Here is a 23,544-nt window from a genome sequence, read left to right as displayed (position 1 = left end):
CTAGTCACAGCCTCCTCCTATTGCCTCTTCATCCCCTGTTAGTGGCTTCCAGCTATGAGTTACCTCATCATTCTGCTTGACTTCTCTGCTGTTTCATTATCTACAACCAATTCCCTGTATTAAATTCCCTCTGAAATCCTCAGGTGGTTGCTTTTTTCCTGAACTCTGATTTAGCCAGCTAGTATAGGGAATAGAGGTGCGGGGGGAGTAGAGGTGTGGTGGAGGTGGGTGAGGAAGGTGTCTGTGGGTTTAAGTCAGGATAAATGTTAGTGATAAAACCTCACCCTTTTTCCTTGCATAAATTTACAAGCAGAAGCCCACATATGAGACCTCCTCAGGCTTAAAGTCTAAGCCAATTGGTTCAGGAAGCCCGCTATCCACGTGGACTTTTTTGATTGAAAGTGACAGTGACTCACTTCATACTTGCTTTGACCAAAAACCATGTCGCTGGCTCCTCCAGGGTCACCTAGAATGAGACACCTCAACATTGTTGGGCTCCCTGCTCCCCATCTCTCATTTCTGCTTCCTCTCCCTTCCTACAGATAAGCTTCTTCACAAGACTTATGGACACCATGGATACTGGAAGCTCTTCTAAATGGAGAAAAATGGTGTCCTCTCACAACTGCAGTTTGAAAAGTTCCAGGAGAGAACTTGATTGGCCTGACTTGGGTCACACACCCATCTTCTGGACCTGACGTTCTGGCAAAGGAAGAAGGCCATGGTCCCATTCAGAACACATGGCTGGTGAAAGAAAAGGTGAAATCCTCCAAAGGAAGAGGGAAAAACGGACTTGGACTTTGTAGGAATGTCTATCAAGACTAGAGTCTCTGCCAAGTCAGAATTCTTTTGGTTGCAATTGACAAAACCCAAATAGGAAAAGTAAAGGAATTGGTGGGGGTGTTGGTTTATGTAACCAAAGGGCTTTTATGAAGCTGGCCTCAGAAACTATGGAATCAAGCCCCCCATATATCATGAAATTCTCTGTTCTTTGGCCTCCACTTCTCTCTGCATTTTGGCCTCATTTTCCCAGACTCACTCTTTCCACACAGCTGGAATGACGGCTGCTAAGAGCTTCTAGACTCACATCTTTCCGGTTTTGCTATCAGAGAAATGTGCTGTATCCCATGGCTCCAATAAAGAATGGGCTCTGGCTGGTCCAATTTAGATGAAAAGCTGCCCTCCTGGGCTGATCCCAGTTATCTCAGGTCAGTGATGTACTGTGATTGGCCCAGCCTGAATTAGGCTCTCACCCCAAGACCAGAAGGATGGGCCAAATAAGATAAAGGCAGCTCTCATTCTGATGGAATGGCTAGTTCAAAAAAGGAGCAGCTCCCCAACACTACAACCCCTTCATTTTAGAGCCCTAGGTAATAGGAAATGACACCCTGGCAATACACCCTTGGGGAAATCCCTTTACTTTTCTGGCTCCCAGTTCCTTCATATGACTCATCTTTCTGCAATGGTCTGTTCCAATGCCCATATTCATTGAACCTTTTTCAATGGTTCTCAAACTTTAGAGAGCACCTCAATCACCTGGAGAGTCATGTAAAATGCCGATTCCCAGGGTGCATCCCTACCCCATTCATCTGGAGTAGGGCCCATGTATCTGCATTTTACTGAATAAGTCATATGCTGATGACCCCATACCACATTTTAGAAATAATGAATGAAATGACTCAAGATCTTGCTTAGATACTCCATGACTGAGGCAAATCTGAGCTCTGTTCTGGTTTGAGAAAGGCCATGGTGAGGAAAGAGGGGTCTCTCATAACCCCGAATTGAAGGGAAGAGCTGTACCCCCAGGTCCACCCTGTGGACTAGGATGAATGAGTGGTGTTTCCTAACTGTGTGAGGGGAAGGCTCTCCTTGCTCATGGAGGCTACTTCAAAACCAAGAGAACGGCCCAAGGCCCTCGGCTGCCCTGCGGTGCAGAGGCTCTCATCCCCAACAGTCCTGGGCCCCTCACACCTCTAGAAGCTCTCCTTGATGTGCATTTTCCCTGACCTTTTGTTGAAACAGTAATAAGCAAAATCAGACAGCAAATGAAGCCAGGTAAATTTTCTTTCCATCATAAGCACAAGATTAACGTCTAGAAGGCTTGGGAAAAGAGAAAGTAATTCATTTTTACCTTGCCTTGTTTTGGTCTCAGTAGATTATGTTTGAGATACTATGCTGGGAACAAATAAAAATAATGGTTCAGCCTACAATTCTCCTGGAGCTTCCCACCCTAAACAGGGGCTACTGGAATCAGAGTGTCCCACACACAAAGTCTCCTGAAGACAAACACTCCATTCCCGGTGGACATTGGTCAGCTAAAGCAGGACTATAATATAGGGCAGAACTTCAGTCCTCCAGCATCCCATTTGCATACATTCTCTTCCATCAATAATTTTGAAATGTTTGAATTAGCTATTTATCAAAAGTATTTGTTTATATAACTCCACATCAACAAAACTGAAAAAAATGAATATTTCAAATAATTATAAAAGAACAGCATATTAAATTGATAAACTGCATTCTATTATTAGTGCTGGAGAAACTAGGCACCCTCCTACCAAAAAGAAAAAAAGAAACCTGTTTTTAAAACACTACTTGGAATATAGGATCCAGCAACTCCTTTCTAGGAATTTATCTTTAAAAAGATCATCATGGATATGTGCAAAAATTTGCCTATAAGGATGTTCATGGCAAAATTACTTAGAAGAAATTTAAAAGAAACCAAAACAACTAAGACATTCTTCGGAATTCATTGAGTAGATTATGTAGATTGTTAGTACATCCAAACAATAGAATATTATGCAGATATTAAAGATCTTTTCATAGAAAAACCACTTAATGACACAAGAAAATGTATGTATTTTTTTAAAGCAGGAACAAATTTATATGTAGAGTATGTTAGAGTTTTTATTTTAAAATAAAATGATGGCTAAACATATATACAAAAGAAATTAATGATGAAATGATGGGTGATTTTTTATTTAATTTTGTATTTTTCCACAGTGTTCAAATTTTCTATAAATATACATTACTCAATAGTTGTGTGATTTAAGCCAGTTTGAAATCACCTTTGTCTTAATTTCCTTCTTTGTAAAATGAAAATATCAATAGCCCCTAATTCATAAGGGTTGTTGTGAGATTAAATGTGTCAGTATATATAAAATACTAGGACTGTGTCTGGCAAAGAATAAGCTTTCAATAAACATGAGTCATTATATTATTATTACTATTACAATCAGAAAAAAAAGTGACCTTTCAAAACTAAATCTGCCAGGAAACTTCTAGAAGCCAGATTAGTGACGCCCCAAGTATATGAGTTCAAAAGAGGACAGGATGGCCCTATGCACCAACCTGGTAGCCATGGTATTTGATATATAAGCCAGTTTTACCGACCGCTCTCCAAGCCTAGGAACCAGACTAAAAGGTGAGGAAGCAGCCCTTTCTCTGCCAGGCCACCAAGACCCTCAGACTCAGGACAAGGAGACCAGTGCACACACAGCTCCAAGAGACTGCAGCTGGCACATCTCTTTCCCCTCAGTCACCTCATGTGCTCCCAGCTCTATCCACCCTCCCTCATCAAACTTCTTCTCAGGAAGGGGAGGAATAGAGTCTTTCCCAATTACAGTGACAAGGACTGATATAGCTTAATGTATTGTTCTCCAAGAGCTGAGCAGTGGTGGCCTGGTAAATGTTTAGCAACTGGCCGGAAGGTGGAGCTGGGAGAGAAATGCCTGATTTGCAGTGTTTGGTGATTTCTGTGGAATGACTCTCCCACCATGGCTGTTATCAAGCTCCCAACGTGACATCAACTGGCTTGCAAACTTCCTGAAAATGTGAATGAGCCAGTACTTAGCTCAAGAGTACCACTGGGTGTTTATATTTAAATAAGGAACAAAACCTTGAAGTCAAAAGAATGATTCTACACCAGAATTATTGGCCAGTGAGGCTCCAGAATTATTTTGAAGGGCAAAGAACGACTCCCAGTGTCTTCCACAAAAACAGGCGCCACTCACCATGTCTATGCACAAAGCCGGTCTGTGCTTCCACAGGAGGCAGACTCCAGAGTCTGTGTACTCAGGGTGTGAGTCTGGGACCATCAGCTTTAGCGTCCCCCGAGAGCTGGTCAGAAATGCCAAACCTCAGGCCCTATCACACACTTGCTGAATCGGAATCTGCATTTTAACAAGATCCCCAAGTGATCCGTATCAACACTACAGTTTGAAAAGCATAGCTATAGAATTCAACATAAGAGAAATAGAGATATAACCATTTTTATTCAAGAAAGCCCCCAACTGTGACGATCAGGTGATCTTTTGTATTTGTATTTTTATATTTGGAAGCAATTCTTACCTTCCACAATCCTCTAGAAACGGCTTAACATTTCCACATTTTCCATTTCAACAATGGGGCATGGAGCAGTGACAAGTTCCTCCGTCTCCACTCCCTCCCCCAGCCATGGGGCCACAAAGCCAGAGCTCTAAGATTCTGCATGAGGTAGAGAAATATAGATTCCTCAAGAGCTGCTATTCAAGCCATAAGCAGCATGTGCCAATGTTCCACCCACAATCCTGGTTCAGTCTCCATTAAGCTGCACATCTGGCTGTCACACACTCTTTTGTGGGGACATCTCAATGGTAGCACTGATGCCGCCTCTCTTCGAGGCCAGCCCCACACTGGCCTCCCTGTCCTCTCAGCATGTGATGTCATGAGCATGAATGTCCTGCCAAACATTTAAGATGTTGCAGTTCACATTGTGTACATTGTATAGAGAAACACTGACACGCAGATTTCTTTTTAATTTAAAAAAAAAAAAAAAAACAGGGCAAGATACAACTAAACCTTGTTCTATTGTTAACCCAAACCACCAATTCAGCACAAATATGTAACTTGTATTCTTTAAGCACACAATCTTCTCTTTTTTATTACTGTCATTGTAACTAACATCCTTAGATTCAGAGATTGCCTTGAAACATTCTTTTCTCTCTAATTTGGTTTCTATCAAATTCTTGGAAAACATGAGCCAGACTGTTTCATTTTCAAATCAAAAATCCCCTGCATGTGGTCTCTTCAGAACAGGCTAAAGAGAGAGAGTAAAGCATGGTGCAATTCTCAAAATCATCTCATCTCCAATGACCATCAAACAAGAGACCAGGGAGGACATGAGCCGCACTTACAGAAAGGCATGAGAAAGAAGTCCTTTTATTTGCTGTTTCTCAAAGTGTAGTGTGGGGACCACCTTATAAGAATCACTGAGGGTACACAACAACAATGCACATTCTTGGCTCCCACCCTAATGAAGAGAGTGAATCTCCAGTTTACTTTATTACCTAGCCATGATTCTTTTTTTTTTCTTTCTTTTTTTTTTTTTTTTTTGAAGAGACGGAGTCTTGCTCTGTCGCCCAGGCTGGAGTACACTGGCGTGATCTCGGCTCACTGCAACCTCCGCCTCCCAGGTTCAAGCAATTCTTCTGCCTCAGCCTCCCGAGTAGCTGGGACTACAGGTGCAAGCTGCCACACCCAGCTAATTTCTTTTGTACTTTAGTATAGACGGGGTTTCACCGTGTTGCCCAGGCTGGTCTCGAACTCCTGAGCTCAGGCAACCTGCCCCACTTGGCCTCCCAAAGTGCTAGGATTACAGGTGTGGGCCACTGCGCCCGGCCCTAGCCATGATTCTTAAATTGGACAACTCGGGCTTTAGAGTCACATAGTCTTAAATCCCTTTTCGTTTATATAGTGGCTATATGATCTTGACAACTTAAACTCTCCACATACTATTTTCCTCATCTATAAAATGGGGACCATGGGGAGGATTAAATGTATGACGTTCCTAACACATACAGGTCTCAACAGCGTAAATTCCCTTTGCCATGTTACTTACGCAGAGTACTTTAAGCCTGCCATTTTACAAGTGATTGGAGGTCATTGTCTTCACCTAGGTGAAGATTTATTATAATTCTTCAATGAATTGTAATTGCCAAGTCCTCAGGGGACTCTAATGACAGCAGATAAGATAATCAAGACTGATCCTCTCGATGGTTACTGAGACAGAACCTGTTGTTCCACAGTTGTGCTGTCCAATCCAAAAGCCTCCAGCCACATGTGGCTACTGAACACTTGAAATGTGGCTGGTGTAAATGGAAATGTGCTGCAAGTGTAAAATACACGCTCTTCCAAAGACAATACAAAAACAAGGGCGTGAAATATCTCATCAATTGATTACATATTGAAATGATAATATTTTGGATGTACTGGATCAAATAAAATAAATTAATTTCACTTGTTTATTTTTAGCTTTTGAAATGTGGCTACTGGAAAATTTTAAACAGCTCACATCGTATTCCTAGTGGACAGTATTGTTCTAGAGGCACATCAACCTCTCCTCCATCAAACTGATACTAAACCTAACACTAGAGTTATGACCTCCAAATTGGGATTCCCTCATTAGTCAGGGAATGGTCAGCTAGGAGCAATTTGGGAGTCTCTCTTCTTACACGGAAGGGAAAAGTGGAGCTCATGCAGCAGCCCCCTTATGAGAGAAAACAAGCAGCAGCTCAGGGAAGGAGCAGGCGAGTCAAAACATCCATAAGAGAGGAGACCCACTTAATGACACTTCTGACACAAGCTGGTGGTTGTGAGGAAAGGGATCATGGGGTCTGAAGCCTCCTCGTCCACTCCCTCAAACGCTTTTTGCTCCCTTCTGGTTCATAATCATTATACCTTGACAACTTTTAATGAGGTAGGGAGGGTCCTCCAATGTAGTCACATGACTTTTATCCTTACAAAAGCTATATTATAATAGCTAAGCAAATATTTTAGTTAACATAAAAATTATCTTCTATGGCCAGGCACGGTGGCTCACGCCTGTAATTCCAGCACTTCGGAAGGCTGATGCAGGAGGATCACTTGAAGCCAGGAGTTCCAGACCACCCCGGCCAACATGGCAAAACCCTGTCTCCACTAAAAATACAAAAATTAGCCAGGTGTGGTGGCACATACCTGTAGTCTCAGCTACTTGGGAGGCTGAGGCACAAGAATCGCTTGAACCCAAGGGGCGGAGGTTGCAGAGAGCTGAGATCGCACCACTGCTCTCCAGCCTGGGCAACAGACCGAGACTTCTTCTCAAAAAAACAAACAAAAAAAAAGATTATCTTTTATGTATAAGTAATTTAGAAATGCTCTCCAATGGGTTATAATCAAAACTACACAAATTTCTGCAAAATGGCTAGCCCAAATTGGTATTTCCAAAGAGGAAATGTTTGCCAATTACTATACTATCAGCTAATGAAATTAGTATTTTATTTGGAAGAAGTCTGCCAAAATAGATTGCAATGTGTTTTCTTAGACCAGGCCCGTAACTTGATGAAGTTTCTGGAACAGAAAAACAAATAAAAATCAACTCAATGTGTCTTTGTCCAAAATGTCCAAACAGCTACATATGTATGTTTGAACGAAATGTATTTAGATATTATTACTTAAAGATCCAATAAAATAGGTTTCGTTAATTCTCTTTTTATACCTAGCCAATCAATTCCTTTACTAAGTGTTAGAAGTAGATGAAGGACATTAACTGCATAATGCTGAGAACTTTGTTTCTGATTGCTGCCCATTGATCGATGATTAAAGATTCCATAAAGTCACCCCACTTAAGAAACCTAGAGAGCATTGAGGTTATGCTTTCATGACCACAAATTACCACTGCAATACCGTGAATAAAATATAACTTTTTAATTATTCAAGGCAATGCAGAATTACTTGTTCTTGAATCACTGATCAGATTCCCTATAAATTACCAGTAGAGATTAATGAGATTTTTAAAAAATCAATAGTGATACCTCTGGATACAATAGAAGATCAAAGGCCAGTTTTGCAGACAGTCTGTTATTTTATTGCACAGATTTCACTTCAAGAATAAAATGCACCATCAGTATTTGGAGAGTCTGGGGTCTCAGATACTGATATACCATCAGTGTTTACACCCGTAAAGCCAAATTCAACAGTACAATTTATGTTAAACAACATCACTTCAAGATGGCTAACAATGCAAATAGAGAGAAAAGTGGGGGAAAGCTTTAAAAATGTGTTAGTTTGAAGCATATGAAAATGTACGATTAAAAACTACATCATATAAACCTGAAATCAAAAATGTTTTGTGGAACATCAGTTAAAGTTATACTCACTTGCACTGTTATTTATTGCATAAAGTCTATGTGGTTCATTTCCTTCATATTGATGAACTGAGGATTTCAGGAAAACCATGGTTATAAAAATGATCAATCTTGAAAAAGTATGTACAGATAAATGCAAAATCACAAACTAAAAAATATCCCTACCCCTGGCCCTCAACTTACAAAAGGGAAAGTTTCCCATGGAAAGTTCGTTCCACTATTGCCCTCCCTCCCTCATCCCATGTCCCCAATGCTATCTTTTTCTGTCTCGTACAAGTAAATGACCTTGAAGGGAAGAAACAAAAGCCATCTTTATGAGGCTCCCATTGTCATCTGTATCAGTTTGAAAAGCATCTTGGCCGGTGTGGTGGCTCACTCCTATAATCCCAACACTTTGGGAGGCCGAGGCGGGAGGATACTTTGAGTCCAGGAGTTCCAGACCAACCTGGGCAACATAGGGAGCCCTCATCTCTACAAAAAACTTAAAAATTAGCTGGGTGTAGTAGTGAACGCCTGTAGTCCCAGCTACTTGGGAGGCTGAGGCAGGAGGATCACTTGAGCCAGGGAGGTTGAGGCTACATGAGCCGAGATCACACCACCGCACTCCAGCCTGAGCAACAGAGTAAGGCCCTATTTAAAAAAAAAAAAAAAAGTGTCTTGTATTTCTCTTCCCCACCCCCACCTAACTCAGTGATGTTTGCAAAACATTTGAAATTTAAAGAAACAAAATATATATAATATATTTTTAATAAACAGCAAAAGAATGCCCAAGAAAAGAGCTAATAGTGGCAACACCATGGGAAAAAAATGTCTGGGCATTATCTGAGCTAGAGATTTCTTTTAAGGCAACCAAAAGATGGGGGAAATGGGGAGAAGTTAAGACTACAAAATGCCAGACAGGATGCTTTTCTAGACCTTTGGCTTTAGAGCCTGGCAGAGGAATGGGCTTCCCCACACTGTGACGAGCAAACCTAGGGCCCTGGGCCCAGCATCTACAGCACCTCTGTGGGCAGCCGGGCAGCCCTCTTATACGTGGGCACTCTTCGCATGAGTCGGGGAGCTAGAGCCCGCAGTGTAGTAGAAACGGTTTTCACCAAAGGCCTGGGCATCTCCAGCACAGCAGAGGATGACACAGCCACCCACGAGGCACAGCACAGCACCAATCCAGCCTGCATACAGGGAGTAGCCAAAGCTCACGATGGTGGTCTCACGGTGGGCGCACACAGGGAACCAGATGGTGGCAACAAGGGCGCAGAGAGCTGGAGAGACATGGAGAGGCGGTGACTGGGTGCAACCATCACACACCAAGCACTTGGGCAGGCCCACTCACTCCACATACACACACTTGTGGCTTCCAACCAGCTCCAAAAAGCTCCATACACACAGCTCTGCTCCCTCAACACTGAACCAATATGTAGCAGTTGGCATCTGTAGAAGAAGTAGACTGCTGGGTCCTTATTTTTTTCAGCAGGTAGCAGAGACAAAATAATTCCAATGTAAAAACCTAGAAATAAACCATTTAAGTCCAAAAAATGTTTATTTGTATTTACTTGTATATCAACACTTCATATCTACAGTTATAATTCTAAAATTAGTATTCTTACTTAATTGTATTATAATTACCCCTTTACACGTCTATGCATCATTCTAAGCTCTGAGTTCTTTGAAGGTAGGGTCCATGTCTTACTTATGTCTACCTTGGTACAAGGCAAATAGTATGTGCTCAATGTAGACCAGTTGAATGGCTGAATGATCTGAGCTATTCAAATATGAGAAACAAGATGGCAGCCACCTCAATTTTCCACTCTATTTTCTCAGTTTGGTCAATTCACATTACAAAGATCTGGAGAAGGTATGAAATTTCTCTTGCTGTGGTGAATGTTGCTAGATGAAAACGGAGTACCAGATAAAGGTTCAAGTTTGTATTACACTGTTCACAATCACAAAATCCCAACACACAAATGAACAGTCCTTGGAGTAGAAAAACTCACCCATTCAAGGGTCAAAATGGTAGAACTTTACTTATGGTCTTGCCCCAATCAATCTAATCTTCATTTTGGTTTTGATTTTATAGAGTAAAATAAGAAATAGCTTATATATCATGTAGTTTTTCACCTCTTTATAAGCAAAGTAACAAAACATGGGCAGGCAAGAGGCTATAAAGACTTTTTTTTACCTTTTTCAAATCTCTAGACCAGCACTGTCAAATGGAGTGGCCACAAGTTATGTGGGACCATTGATCATTTGCCATGAGGCTAGTGAGATGAAGAACTGAATTTTGAATTTTCATTAATTTTAATTTAAATGGCCACATGTAGCTAGTGGCTACTGTACCGAACAACACAGCTCTAAACAAAGTAACTCCAAACCTCTTTAAGTTGAGATGGCACATTAAAGTTGGCAGACAGAAAAATAATAATAACAATAATAATAATAATGAGGTTTCCATCAACAAATTCAAGACAGATACTGCACTGCCAGTCTGATGTTTGCCACCAGGGGTACTGTTATCACTTTCAACTCAGCAAGCTTTTTTCTGATTTCTACTCATAGTAAGTGATTTTCTAACTTACTCTCTATGCCCACAAAGAAGAAATATAACTTAACATAAGCAATCAAATCTAACAGCCTTGTATATTAGTTCTAAATGGAAAAAAGATTGGTCTTACCCATTTTGAAAGACCTTTTAAACAATCTCATCGCATTTGTGTTGCTTGTAACATAGATTTTTATTGACAATAGATTAAGCCCACCCCCACAAGCTGGGTATAGATATACGTAGGAAGATATGATTTCTATCCTTAAAAAGAACAGATCTCAAGAGGAAATCAGAAGGAAGAGAGTTAATTTGAAAAGCTATGAATTGCCCAGATTGGCTTTCTAACAGCCCAAATTCACTCCATTAATTATTTATAGATTATCTAAGAAGCTAAAATTGGCCAGGCATGGTGGCTCACACCTTTAATCCCAGCACTTTGGGAGGCCAAGGTGGGTGAATCACCTGAGGTCAGGAGTTCAAGATCAGCCTGGGCAACATGGCAAAACCCCATCTCTACAAAAAAATACAAAAATTAGCCAGGCATGGATGGTGGGCGACTGTAATCCCAGCTACTCAGGAGGCTGAGGCAGGGAGAATTGCTTGAACACAGAAGGCAGAGGTTGCATGCAGTGAGCAGAGATCTTGCCACTGCACTCCAGCCTAGGCAACAAAGCAAGATTCTGTGTCAAAAAAAGAAGCAGCTAAAATCTATCCATATGCTAATGCTTCCTTTTTCTTAAAAAGTAAGCACAGTCATGCCAGCTTCTGTAATATTTTCATATGAGATACCATGAGAAGATGTATTTTCCTTCTGTGACTAGAATGTTCAAGAAAAGCAGTGTGTACGTGAAACCTCCCTTTCTAGCTCAGGACTTTGGAAACCTCAGATGCAGGGGAAAGTCTTTTTCTTTCTCTTCTCTGGCGTGAACTCCAAATCAGGCACTCTTGGAGAATTGCTTGGCTATTATCAGAGTCTCTACTTTCAGCAAGACACAGAGAAAAACCTTTTTCTCTGTCAGCAAAAGGGACTAAAATCCTCTTCTGGAGTGTTTCAGCCAGAGAGAACTACTGTAGATTTTCCATAGCAATACACAATCTACTTACACAGCCTTAAACCTCAAAAGTGGGCATTCGTTCTGCTGCGGGTAAAAAACAGCAACCTAGCAAAGGCTTCTAAACACCCAGGCTTGTTTAGAGGAAAAAGAAGGGGAGTGAAAAGCTGAATTCTGTAGAGAAAAAAGTTCTAATTCCCAAACAACTGATATGGTTCAATCTAACCGATCTTTCCTATAAACAATTAACTGGTTTCAAAACAACTCAGGGTTCAAATCAAGTTTTATATTTTTCAACTATACTTTGTATTTACACATACAGCACATGTGCACACACATGCAGGAAAGCATTCCCCACATCTATTGTTAACCTAACTTTCACACTGAGATTTTATAGAATAAGACAAGAAACTGCCTCTAAATTCATTTCATTGTTCCCTTAAGCAAATAATAAAACAAGATTATCTTCACACAGGGAAATAACAGACTCAATATCCCAAAAGTAACCATCAGTCTTGGTTTTGAGTATTTTAGGGATTTTGTTAGGTTTTATTCCAATATAAATCATTAGAAAAAGGGAAAAATCAGAAAAAGGTCTAAATATTTCATACAATGAACCTCCATAGGAATGGATGAGTGAACGGGGGAACGAATGAATGGATAGATGAGAAGTAGTCTCATTTCAATTCTGCATTTTACTTCATACATACCAAAACTGACACCCAAAGTCATAAAATCTTATTGTGACTTTAACACACTTAAAGTCACAAGCTCATCACTGACCTTATTAAAGATTTCCTTCTCTTACAATTCACACAAAACAAGGCAAATGAGTGCCAGCAGGCTCTTTACTTCCTAGGAGACAAATGAACCCTGGGTGGAATTCCTGTGGCTCTCAAAGATGAACCACATCAAAACCACTAAAAAATGACAGACTACCACACAACATGAAAGGAAATGAGAGGCTCACTGAAAACAGTGACCTTCAATTGAACCCAAAATGAAAAATGTTTAAAAACTAAAAAAGGAGAATTTACTCAATTTCAGCAATGGTTTCAAGAGAGAAAGAGATATGTTTTGACCAGTAAAGTTAAAAATTCAAGTCAAATCATTACTTAACTTTTAAAAATGTGAAATAGTAATATAGATGGCCAAAAATAATTGCCTTTCTTAAAGACATAGAAGACCTGATAGTTTTAATTTTATTCGCAAACCCAAAAAGATGAGTTTGGAATGGTTCTCTCTGTTATTTGGGAAAAATAAAGAAAGTGTTTTTCTAGAAAGTCAGTTACCTGTAAGGTCAAGAAAATTGAAGACAGACAAAGGGAATTTTTGTTCTTTTTCTTTTTATATCATCAGAGTTTATTTTTAAATTAAGTCTCTAAAAACAAGACAGAGTAATTTTAGCACTCAGATTTTTCAGTTTTTCTCCTCTTTTACCTTCAGAAGATGCAACAGCTAACTACACAAGGTGGGGGGGGTACCATTTGTTGTTGGAAAACAGAAAGCAAAACTGAGGCATATTCTTAGCTAAAAATGAGAAGGAGGAGAAGGGGGAAGAGAAGGGAGAGAAAGGGAAGGGAAAAGAAAGCTTCACTATGTAAAGACAGATATATCTAAACCTGGTCCTCTCATAAGCAGAATTCCTTGCTCTTCAAAGAATAAAATTGTTTGCCCCTTTTGAGAACAAGTTTCAAATAATGCAACACAATACATTCTTTAATTGATAAGATATGCCTTGTTAAAAACTAAGAATGATGGTGACGTGACCAAACAGAAAATATTTGAGAAGTCCATTTTAAAGCAATGAAATGTAAGTGTGGCTTTTAATCTCTTTAAAGATGAGATGATACACGGTAACACATGGAGTTAAATAAACATGAAGTTAAATAAAATCAATACAGGTATGTTTGACTTTGGAGGTAACAACTGAGAGAAAGAGAGACAGACAGACAGACAAAGAGGCAGAGAAAGACAAGATCAGTAGACACTGACATTTCTTCCTCCTTCCCATAAATCTTTTTTTTTTTTGATAGGATATCTGTCACCCAGGCTGGAGGGCAGTGGTGCAATCTCGACTCACTGCAGCCTCATTCTCCCGAGCATCGATCCTCAGCCTCCCAAGTAGCTCGGATCACAGGTGCACACCACCAGGCTGGCCTAACTTTTGTATTTTTAGTAGGGATGGGGTTTTGCCATGTTGGCCAGGCTGGTCTCGAACTCCTGGGCTCAAGCAATCTGCCCGCGTCTGCCTTCCAAAGTGCTAGATTACAGGCGTGAACCACCATGCCTGGCCCCAGTGAACCTTTTTTCAAGCTTTGTCACTTCCCACTGAAAGGACTTTTTCTTTTTTCTTTTTCTTTTTTTTTTTTTTTTGAGACAGTCTCACTCTGTCGCCCAGGCTGAAGTGCAGTGGCATGATCTCAGCTCACTGCAAACTCCGCCACATGGGTTCAAGCAATCCTCGTGCCTCAGCCTCCTGAGTAGCTGGGATTATAGGCACCTGCCACACCTGGCTAATTTTTGTAGTTTTTGTTTTTTGGTTGGTTTTTTTGTTTTTTGTTTTTTTGAGATGGATTTTTGCTCTCGTTGCCCAGGCTGGAGTGCAATGGTGCGATCTCGGCTCACCACAACCTCTGCCTCCTGGGTTCAAGTGATTCTCCTGCCTCAGCCTCCCAAGTAGCAGGGATTACAGGCGTGTGCCACCATGCCCTGCTAATTTTGTATTTTAAGTAGAGACAGGGTTTCTCCATGTTGGTCAGGCTGGTTTCGAACTCCCGACCTCAGGTGATCCACCCACCTCAGCCTCCCAAAGTGCTGTGATTACAGGCGTGAGCCACCACGCCCAGCCCTGAAAGAACTTTTAAAAGCATCATTTCTAGCACAAAGCAAAATTTTCATTAAAATCATTTAAATTATTCTGACTTCTTACATTAGTAATAGCGAAAAAAATCTTTCTTGATATGCTATCTAAGATTTCCTTTAAAAAATCTGAAGACTGGAAGAAATGGAGAAGTGGAAAGATGAAGCATATATTACAGCCATGAGTTGATCACTGTTGAGGAGGTTGGGTTCACAGGGGTTTATTATACTATTCCTCTACTTTTATATAGGTCTGATATTTTCCAAAATAAAAACGTTCTTAAAGACCTTCTTGGCCAGGTGCGGTGGCTCACGGCTCAGGAGTTCGAGACCAGCCTGCCCAATATGGTGAAACCCCATCTCTACAAAAAATACAAAAATTAGCCGGGCATGGTGGCACATGCCAGTAATCCCAGCTAGTCGGGAGCCTGAGGCAGAAGAATCGCTTGAACCCGGGTGGCAGAGGTTGCAGTGAGCCAAGATTGCGCCACTGCACTCTAGCCTGGGCGACAGAGCAAAGGTCCGTCTCAAAAAATAAAAATAAAAAGAAGGAAATTGACATGATTGGAAGAATACCCAGCTGCTCTCTGGGTATTCTTTTAACCAGCTAACCAACAATAACAATAATAATAGCAACCATTTATTGAGCACTTACCATGTGCCAGATCCTATGCTAAATAATTTTCACACATCATTTCACTGTTTTTACTAACCTGAGAGGCAGGCGTTATTGTTCCCATTTTATGGAAGGGACCAGAGACATTAAGGAACTGCCCCAGTTCACACAGCTAGAAAGTAGTAGGTTCCAGATTCAGCACAGTTGGATCTGACTCCAACTGATAAGATCAAACAATTCAGGGCACAGGCACCTCCTGCCTTGGCAGGGACTCTTGAAAAGCCACAAACAGATTAGCCTCAAATCCACCACAGATCTGAGAGCCTGCTGCTCCTGTACTACTCATCTGGCTTTAGAAGCAACTGGCTCCTATTTCTTCCTCCACAGCAGGAACCAAATCCTCACACCATTAAACGTAACTGCTGAGAAGATAAAGTTGTACAACAGACATAATTTTTTTAAGCTTTCACAGAAATAATTACAGATTTTCAGGGTCAGGAAAAACTGATTTTAATTAGCAGTGTTCACAGTTCCCATACCAGGACTAGCTGTGACACTGTGTCCAGTTCCCAGGCCCCCGAAACCCAGGAGGTGCCTCATCTTCTTTGGTCGAATGAGGTGTGTTTGTTCAGCCCCATTCAGTGACCCTGAGGACCTTGCACAGGCCTAGCGCTGGCTTCTCTGGGGGAGTGACAGAAACAGTCCAGAGCAACACAAAGGGAGCCTTCAGTCCCCGTGCTCCTCCCACCACTGCCAACAGGGGAAACAAGGCACTTGGGGCTCCGTGGTGAGAAGACCTAGAGGAGATCAGCAGGTGCCATGCTTGAGACAATGAGCTTTACATTTCCAGAGCTAGCTCGTTCCAGTCAAAACAACATCCAGCCCAAAGGCAGTGGTGATCCACTGAGAAACCAATCTGGATAGGAGCAAAGCAGGCAGACAATATTGGAAATGCAAGGCCGTAAAAGGGCAATGAGGGGACTCTGGTGAGTGTCCGGAAATGGGCAGCCTCCTTGGGTGGGGTCAGGTCCCTCCATATCCCGCTTCCCCCATAGTTTCACTCCAGACAGGCAAACAGGGACTGAGGTACTCACCCACTCCCCAGCCCCACCTTGCTTTCTTCCTCTGTGATTCTGCCTATCTATATCAACCCACTTTTAGAAGATAAAGAAAAACAAATTCAGCGAGGAAGTTTCAAACCACCGGTTGCTTTTTCCTTCAATATCCCTGATTATTCAACTAAACAATTCTGTTGTTTTTAGGGTTGTTTAAACTACGTATACTTTGCTTTTATCCGTCTATTTTCCAGGGTTCGTATGTTTGTTTTAGTGTGTTCTCTTACTTGTGGATACCTGTGACATTCATATGGACGGCCAGAATTTCTAAACATGAGCACTCAACACAACAGACCCACCTTTTGGCTCTGCCATCTTCAGAGCCCAAGAGAACCTTCCGGGGCTTCTGTGAGAATGTGAGGAAAGTAACAAACAGCAAGTGTCTAGGAGAAGGGTTTCACCTGGATTCTGCAAACCAAGTTTACTTGTGGAGCTTTGACTTTCCTGTTGGAAAGGGAGTCAGACAATAGATCTGACCTCCATAGAGCACTGCAAGAGGGGGCCCCTGTGAGTCAGATAAAGCACCGGATGCTGATATGTGTTCCGTGTGACGCTGGCACACAAATTCTTTGTGGCTGGAACCAAAATTTCCACATTCAGATTTTTCTCTGGAAATTACAGTGGCCTTTTCACTCCTGTTAACACACACACACGCACACACACACACACACACACCCTTGTGGCTTCACAAGAACCTGCAAACCTCCGTCCCTTTGCAATCCTGGAAAATGGTGCCCTACCTCTCATGTCCCCTCACCTTACTGGTGTCATTGTGAGTGTGAGGCCTCCAGATGGGAGGTACCCACCACTAAGTGGCATCAACCCACACAGAAACCTGACCCCTTATCCTTACCCCTCAAATTCATTATCTGATATGCCAATCTGGGGGTATGAATTCCTTGTTTCAGAAGAAGGTGATTTTATATCTAACCCATTACCAGACTAATTTGTTGTCACTGATATGCGCACTTTGCAACAAGAGTTGTTCTTAAAATTCATATTGTCTATTAGGATTTAGAATGTGCTAATGAAACTAGCATCTGAGGGAAAAAAACGGAGAGAAATTAAATCACTGACAAGAATAGAGCTAGAAGGACCCTCCATAGGTTGTTAAATGAAGCCCTCTATGTGCAGGTATAATCGGCAAAACCAAATGAGCACATGCCATTTCCTGTCCCTGGACTGTCCCTCCCCTCAATTCATGACCAGCCCACCTCCTCTTCAAGTCTCAGAGCTTACTGCTGGGTTCTTCTGCTCTGGAAACTCATCCAGTCTGGGTTAGGTGCCTTCCTATGTGTATGCACAGACTATATACCTTTTCTACATAAGCACATACCATATTCTATTGAGGTTTCCAAGTACACTCAAAGCAAAGACGGCCTATTTTCCCCAGTGTCCCCAGTACCTACCATGGTGTCTGGCCCACATGCTCAAGGAAGGCTTACTGAGTTAAAGGACGGAGCCATCACCTGATGGTCTAACCACCCTCAACTCCTGACTTTTCTCTTGCCCTCTTCTTTACTTTTTTCTTTCTTTCTTTCTTTCTTTTTTTTTTTTTTTCTGGAGTTGCACTCTGTCACCCAGGCTGGAACGCAGTAGCGTGATCTCAGCTCACCGCAACCTCTGCCTCCTGGGTTCAAATCATTCTCCTGCCTTAGCAACCCCCGCCCCGAGTAGCTGGGATTACAGGCATGCACCACCATACCTGGCTAATTTTTGTATTTTTAGTAGAGATGGGGTTTCACCATGTTGGCCAGGCTGGTCTTGAACTTCCAACCTCAGGTGATCCGCCCACCTCAGCCTCCTTCTTTATTAACTGAGCTTCTCAGTCTTGCCTGCACATAAGCATCACCTGGAAAGCTTTCAAAAAATATCTTTGCCTGGCCTGATGCCCAGAAAATTCTGATTCAATTGATCTGCTGTGGGACCTGGGCACAGGTGTTCAAAAAGGATTCCACTGTGAAGACTGAGAAGGCTTCCATCTTTCAGGTCTTTCCCTTAGGTATTTCCTATCTTCAAAATCCTCTTTCTCTTTTTAAACTTATCTTCATGGTCAGTGACTCCCAGAGACATTACTTAGCCCTCTGTGTAAACTGCCCATAAAATACAAGGGATACAGATTGTGGGGGTCCATCCCCCACTGGCTTCACTTGGCTTCCTTTCACATTTCTCTTGAACTTGAGAAGGCAGCAACCACAAGATCTGAGATTCATCAGGCTCCCTCATAGGTAGGGTACCACTGAGAAAGCTGTCTTACCCAGCAGAATGAGCAAAACACCAGCCAGCTGGGCCCGCCTGTACTTAGCCACACCGGGCTCCTGGCCCATCCGGATGCAGGGAAGAACAGTCAGCAGCAGTAAAATGGCCGGCAGACCCAGGACCGAGGCAGCAATCATCAGGGCGCGGCAGGCCTGCACGTAGCCTGGGAACAAGAGAGCAGATGGGAAAGGTTAGACCACAGGGTTCTCTTGCTTCCTGAGCCCTGCCTTAGGGGAATTCAGCACCATCTCCCTTCCTCCTTCTTGGCGGATTCCAGGACTTAGAAGGTGCTAATGTTGTCCAAGGTCACTAAGCACTTTTCAACTTTTAAAACAACTCAGCAAGAAAAAAGGGGGCTGGAGAAACTAAATGGGGACCCCTGGTTTAGGCCACTTGGCCAAGCTTCCAGGATGGAGGGGCCAAGAGTCCATTTACATTATTACATCCCCCTGAGAAAGTTCAGATGAAAACTGAAATCTCCCAAGAATCATTCTGTGAGGGCCTCTATTGGTTCCAGTCTGCTATTGACAGCTCTACCTGTGTGACCTTGGGCAAGTTACTTAACCATGATGTCTTATTTTCCACATCTATAAAGTAACAACAGGCCAGGCATGGTGGCTCACACCTCTAATCCCAGCACTTTGGGAGGCCAAGGCAGGTGGATCTTCTGAGGTCAGGAGTTCAAGATCAGCCTGGCCAACAGGGTGAAACCCCATCTCTACTAAAAATACAAAAATTAGCCTGGTGTGGTGGTGTGAGCCTGTAGTCCCAGCTACTTGGGGAGGCTGAGGCAGCAGAATCGCTTGAACCTGAGAGGCAGAGGTTGCAGTGAGCTGAGATCGAGCCACTGCACTCCAGCCCAGCTCTTTCTCAAAATAAATAAATAAACAAACAAACAAAGTATTGATAATAATATAATAGTACCTACATCTCTCTAATAGAATTCTACTGAAGATTACATTAGTTAATTTATTTAGTGCTTAAAACGGTGCCTATACCAAATCCTCAAAAAAGGTTAGTTGTTATCATTGGTGTTCTTTGTCTGTCTCAGTGCAGCGCTTTCATCTTCAGGTGTCCTAGGTGATTTTCTCCTAACCATGTGCTTTCATTCACATTGGCTGTGGCCCTAACCCAGACTAAACTAAGACTCAGGCTTCCTCTCTTTGCTATCTCCCCAGAGGCTGCTGTCCTCATGGATCCTCCCCCTAAATTGTTGGGCCCCATCTCCTGCCTCACCCACAGTGCCCTGGGCATCCTTCCCCAACTGTCCATCATTGCTTAAAAGGCATCTCTCCAGCCCTCAGGGTTCCTGGAGGGCAGACACCTGCCTTGGTATTCACGGAGTTAACACAGTGCCCACAACAGATCATGGAAACAATTGCGAATCAAGGAATAAGAGAACTGAAAAATAGAAGAGTAGAGCAAAACTACGTGAACTTTATCCTGTCAAGTAAAATGCCAAGTAAAAACTGTATTAAGAAACAGATTACAATATGTGTCACATTTATTTAGAATAAATCTGATAAGATACTGGGAGAATTTCACAGACAAATTTGTTTCACTTTCAAATGTAATGTTTCTCATTAAAACTCTCCCTCCTCTTAAAAAAGGTGGGGGGGGGTCACATTTATTACCCTCCCTTTTTTGCTCAGAAGGAACTAGTACTAGTGGCCTGGGTGAGGCAGAGTTCATAGCAAAGCCAGGAAACGAGCCGACATCTGCCTCACACACCACGACCCTCACGTGCAAAAAGGCCTAACTTCAATGCTGTCTCTTAGCAAGGAACGTTTTGCCAGAATTCAGACTTCACAAGGGCCCTCTTCCAGCACTGCCCATCTCAGCTCCTTCAGAATTAAAGATAATCAGTCAAGTGTCTACTGACTTGAAGATCTCCAGAAAGGAGCTCCAGGAAGTCTGAGGCCCATCCCCTGACCCAGCCGTCCGCCTCTGCGGCTTGTAGAGAGCCAGTACTCACACAAAGCAGGCAGTCAACTGGCAATGCGGGTTCTGAAATCCGTGGCACTGGCTGTCCACATGCTACAGTGCCAAGGCCATGTCCGGACACCAAAAGATAGGGACAGAGGACTGTTCCTGCCTCCACCCAAAGTATGAGGGAGGGGGAAGGCAGGAAGGACTAGCGCCGCCCCCCACCCCCCCAGTATGCACTCTCCTCTGGAGGACAGCCTTTGTTCTCTGAAAACAAACCACTTGGCACTGAATGCTCAGTAAAGCTAATTTCAGGAGAAGGAAGCAAAGTTAATTTTATGCTTCAAAGATCCCTACAAATACCATGCCCAGCTTTTAATAAAATACTATAGGTACCATTCATGAAGCATCTACTATCTCGAAGGAGATTACATTTCTTATCTCATTTAATCCTCAAATAATCGTGAAAGATGGGTGGTTGATCTGATTTTAACTTTTAAAAGAAGACAACCGTGGTTCACTGAGGCTAGCAATTTGTCCCCCCTCACCCAGATTGTGAGTCCTGGATGCCGGAGGCTGGCCCGGGTCTGCCAACACCAGCATTAGCCAAAGCTGAGTCTAGATCTGCGTTCGTTGACCTCTGGCCTTCTGAAAGTTCAAAATGAAGGAAAGGATAGCGTAAGGCAAACCAGGCAAGCACTGCCCGCAGCTATTGTGTGCCAGAGGCCATGCCAGGTCCAGAAGAGGAAGCAAAGAGAATAACAGGACGCCATCTCTATCTTCAAGGAATTTAAAACGTCGTGGGAGAACTTCACTCACGAACAATCAACAAAAAACAAGATAAAATGTGCCTTTGTGGGGAAAAGAGCCAAGTACTAGGCAGCAAGGAGGAAGGAGGGATTCAGATTCCGACTGCGAGGACCGGAAATAGGGCGTGCTTGGAGGAGGCTTAAGGGGCGAGCAGAGTCTTATCTGACTGGCGGCTTCAGGGACAGGTTTCTCCCCATCTTGAGGAAACCGGGAAAATCCTTTAAGTGAGCACAATCCACGAAGGCTGGGGGACAGAAGCCCACCTTGTAGGGACCGGGACAAGGACATGCCTTTGGGGTAGGGCAGAGATTCCAGCAGAAAACCAAGGGGGTGCCCGCGACCTCGCCATTGCCCAACCCATTGGTTTAAATCTGAATTGAGGCTGTCGCCCAAAATGTTTCCACAGGACACATGTGAAAATGTGGCCCCTGGCCGGCGATAGGCTGCCAATTTTTACCTCCCCTTCCCACTCTGAGACACGCTGGAGGGGTGGCGGCGAGCGACCCTCGGCGGCGCGCTCCGTATCTCCCCAATGGAGTCCGCCCTCCGAGGCGCGCTCGCTCGTCCCTATCCAACCCAGCGGCGCGGAGCGGGAGCCGACGTCACCGCAGCCCCGCGGTCTGACGCGCCCACAGCAGGGGCGGGGGTAGCGGGGGCAGCGGAGATGGCCCTGGGCACGTGCGGGAATCAACCTGACATTTCCCAAACCAGGCAGCCCAGAGAGCCCTGGACGTGAATTGCTCAGCGGCTGGGCGGACGGAGCTAGGAGGGCTCTAACCTGGCCGGGGGCGCTTCACCCATCCCATGAGGACCGAGAAACTCAGCCTGAGCCGGTTAGATTCTCCTGTCAGCTTGTGTTACACGCTCCTTCTCACCTCTGCGGGCGGAATCTAACGCGAAGGCTCGGCGCCCCGGGGGAAGCCGGGCGGGAGCGGGAAGCACTTCAGGAAGCGGACGGTGGAAGGATGCGGGCTGGGACCGCAGTAATTAACACGGACTCAGTTCCTATTAGGTGTTCCGGTTTGTTCATTCTCAAAGGGACTCGGCCAGTGTTACCACCGGCCACATTGCCACTATTATCTCAAATTCCAGATAAGAATACTGAGGCCTAGAGAAGTTAAGTTCGGGGCTGCCTAATTCTTCTACAACAAGGTGGAACTAGGGATGTCAAAAACGTACCCAAAGGTCTTCAAGCCCCCAAAATGTCTCTGCGAGGCCGTCTAATATCCCGCTCTCTACCCAGAGGATAAGGATTTGGGAGCCGCCGCCAAGCTCGGGTCCTTACCCGGCAGGATGAGGATGTCCACCAGGGGCTTGCAGTGGTACAGCCCCGTGGCCATGACGCAGTCGGCCCACAGCCCCTTGGAGCCCAGCTCATCCAGCTTGCGGCAGGTGGGGATGGTGTAGCCGCAGGTCACCACCCAGTCATTGGTGGAGGTGGTCACGATGACGCCGATCCAGCCCACGAAGCTCGTGACGAAGCCCACCACCTGCAGAAACGTGGCCACCATGGTGGCCGCCAGGATGTCCCCGTGCCTCGCCCCTCACGGCTGTGCCTGGGCCTGGGCTGGACAGTGCCTGCCCAGGTACGTCTCCCACGCTCGCGAGCCGCTGGAGGGCGACGGCCCGAGGCGGGACACTGGAGGTGGAGGTGGGCGCCGGAGGCTGCGAGCTCAGCGGCGAAGGGCGCACGGCGGGGACAGCAGCGCTGCTGGGCAGCGCGCCCCCGCCCCCTCTTTAAGCCCCGCGGCTCCGGCCGGCGAGCACCAATCGGCGGCAGCCCCGGGGCGCGCCGGCCAATCGCGGGGCGGGGCCGGGAGGGAAGCGTGAAGGGGAGCAGAGTAACCCCAGGGGGGCCATTGGGCCGCCCCGCCCCGTCCGCAGCGCAGTCCGGCGATGCAAAGTAAAACAATTCCATCCAGGTCCAGAGAAACGGAGAGCGCAAAGAGGGCGTGCGTTTGTCGAGAGTTCTGTTTTGCTGCGACTGGTTTCTCTTCTTATAGCCCCTCTCTCATCTCAGTCTCTGGGTGTCCATTCCGCTCCGACCCTCCTCAGCTCCTCCCTGCTCGCTCCTTCTTCCCTGCTGCGAGCACTCCAAGGGCGCTCGGTACAGTCCCCCGACGACCCAGGATTGTGACAGACTGAAAAGTGCAGTAGGGACAAACGCGAGGCATTCAGTACACACAGTTACTAGAAGAAAGAA

General features: G+C 44.2%; 1 protein-coding gene across 2 annotated transcripts; it reads right to left on the bottom strand.

Annotated features, from left to right (window-relative positions):
- Positions 1 to 7,859: 7,859 nt before the first annotated feature.
- CLDN11 (claudin 11) lies at positions 7,860 to 23,051 on the bottom strand. 2 transcript variants are annotated; one of them, NM_001246413.1, is given in 3 exon segments: positions 7,860 to 9,421; positions 18,604 to 18,768; positions 22,627 to 23,051. In NM_001246413.1, coding segments are annotated over 3 exon segments (624 nt in total). In that variant the 5' UTR covers positions 22,853 to 23,051; the 3' UTR covers positions 7,860 to 9,188.
- Positions 23,052 to 23,544: the final 493 nt, after the last annotated feature.

This window comes from Pan troglodytes, chromosome 2, assembly GCF_028858775.2.
Source record: "Pan troglodytes isolate AG18354 chromosome 2, NHGRI_mPanTro3-v2.0_pri, whole genome shotgun sequence".
NCBI lineage: Eukaryota > Metazoa > Chordata > Mammalia > Primates > Hominidae > Pan > Pan troglodytes.
The sequence above is the reverse complement of the archived record's forward strand: the minus strand, read 5'-3'. Positions and strand labels throughout refer to the sequence as shown.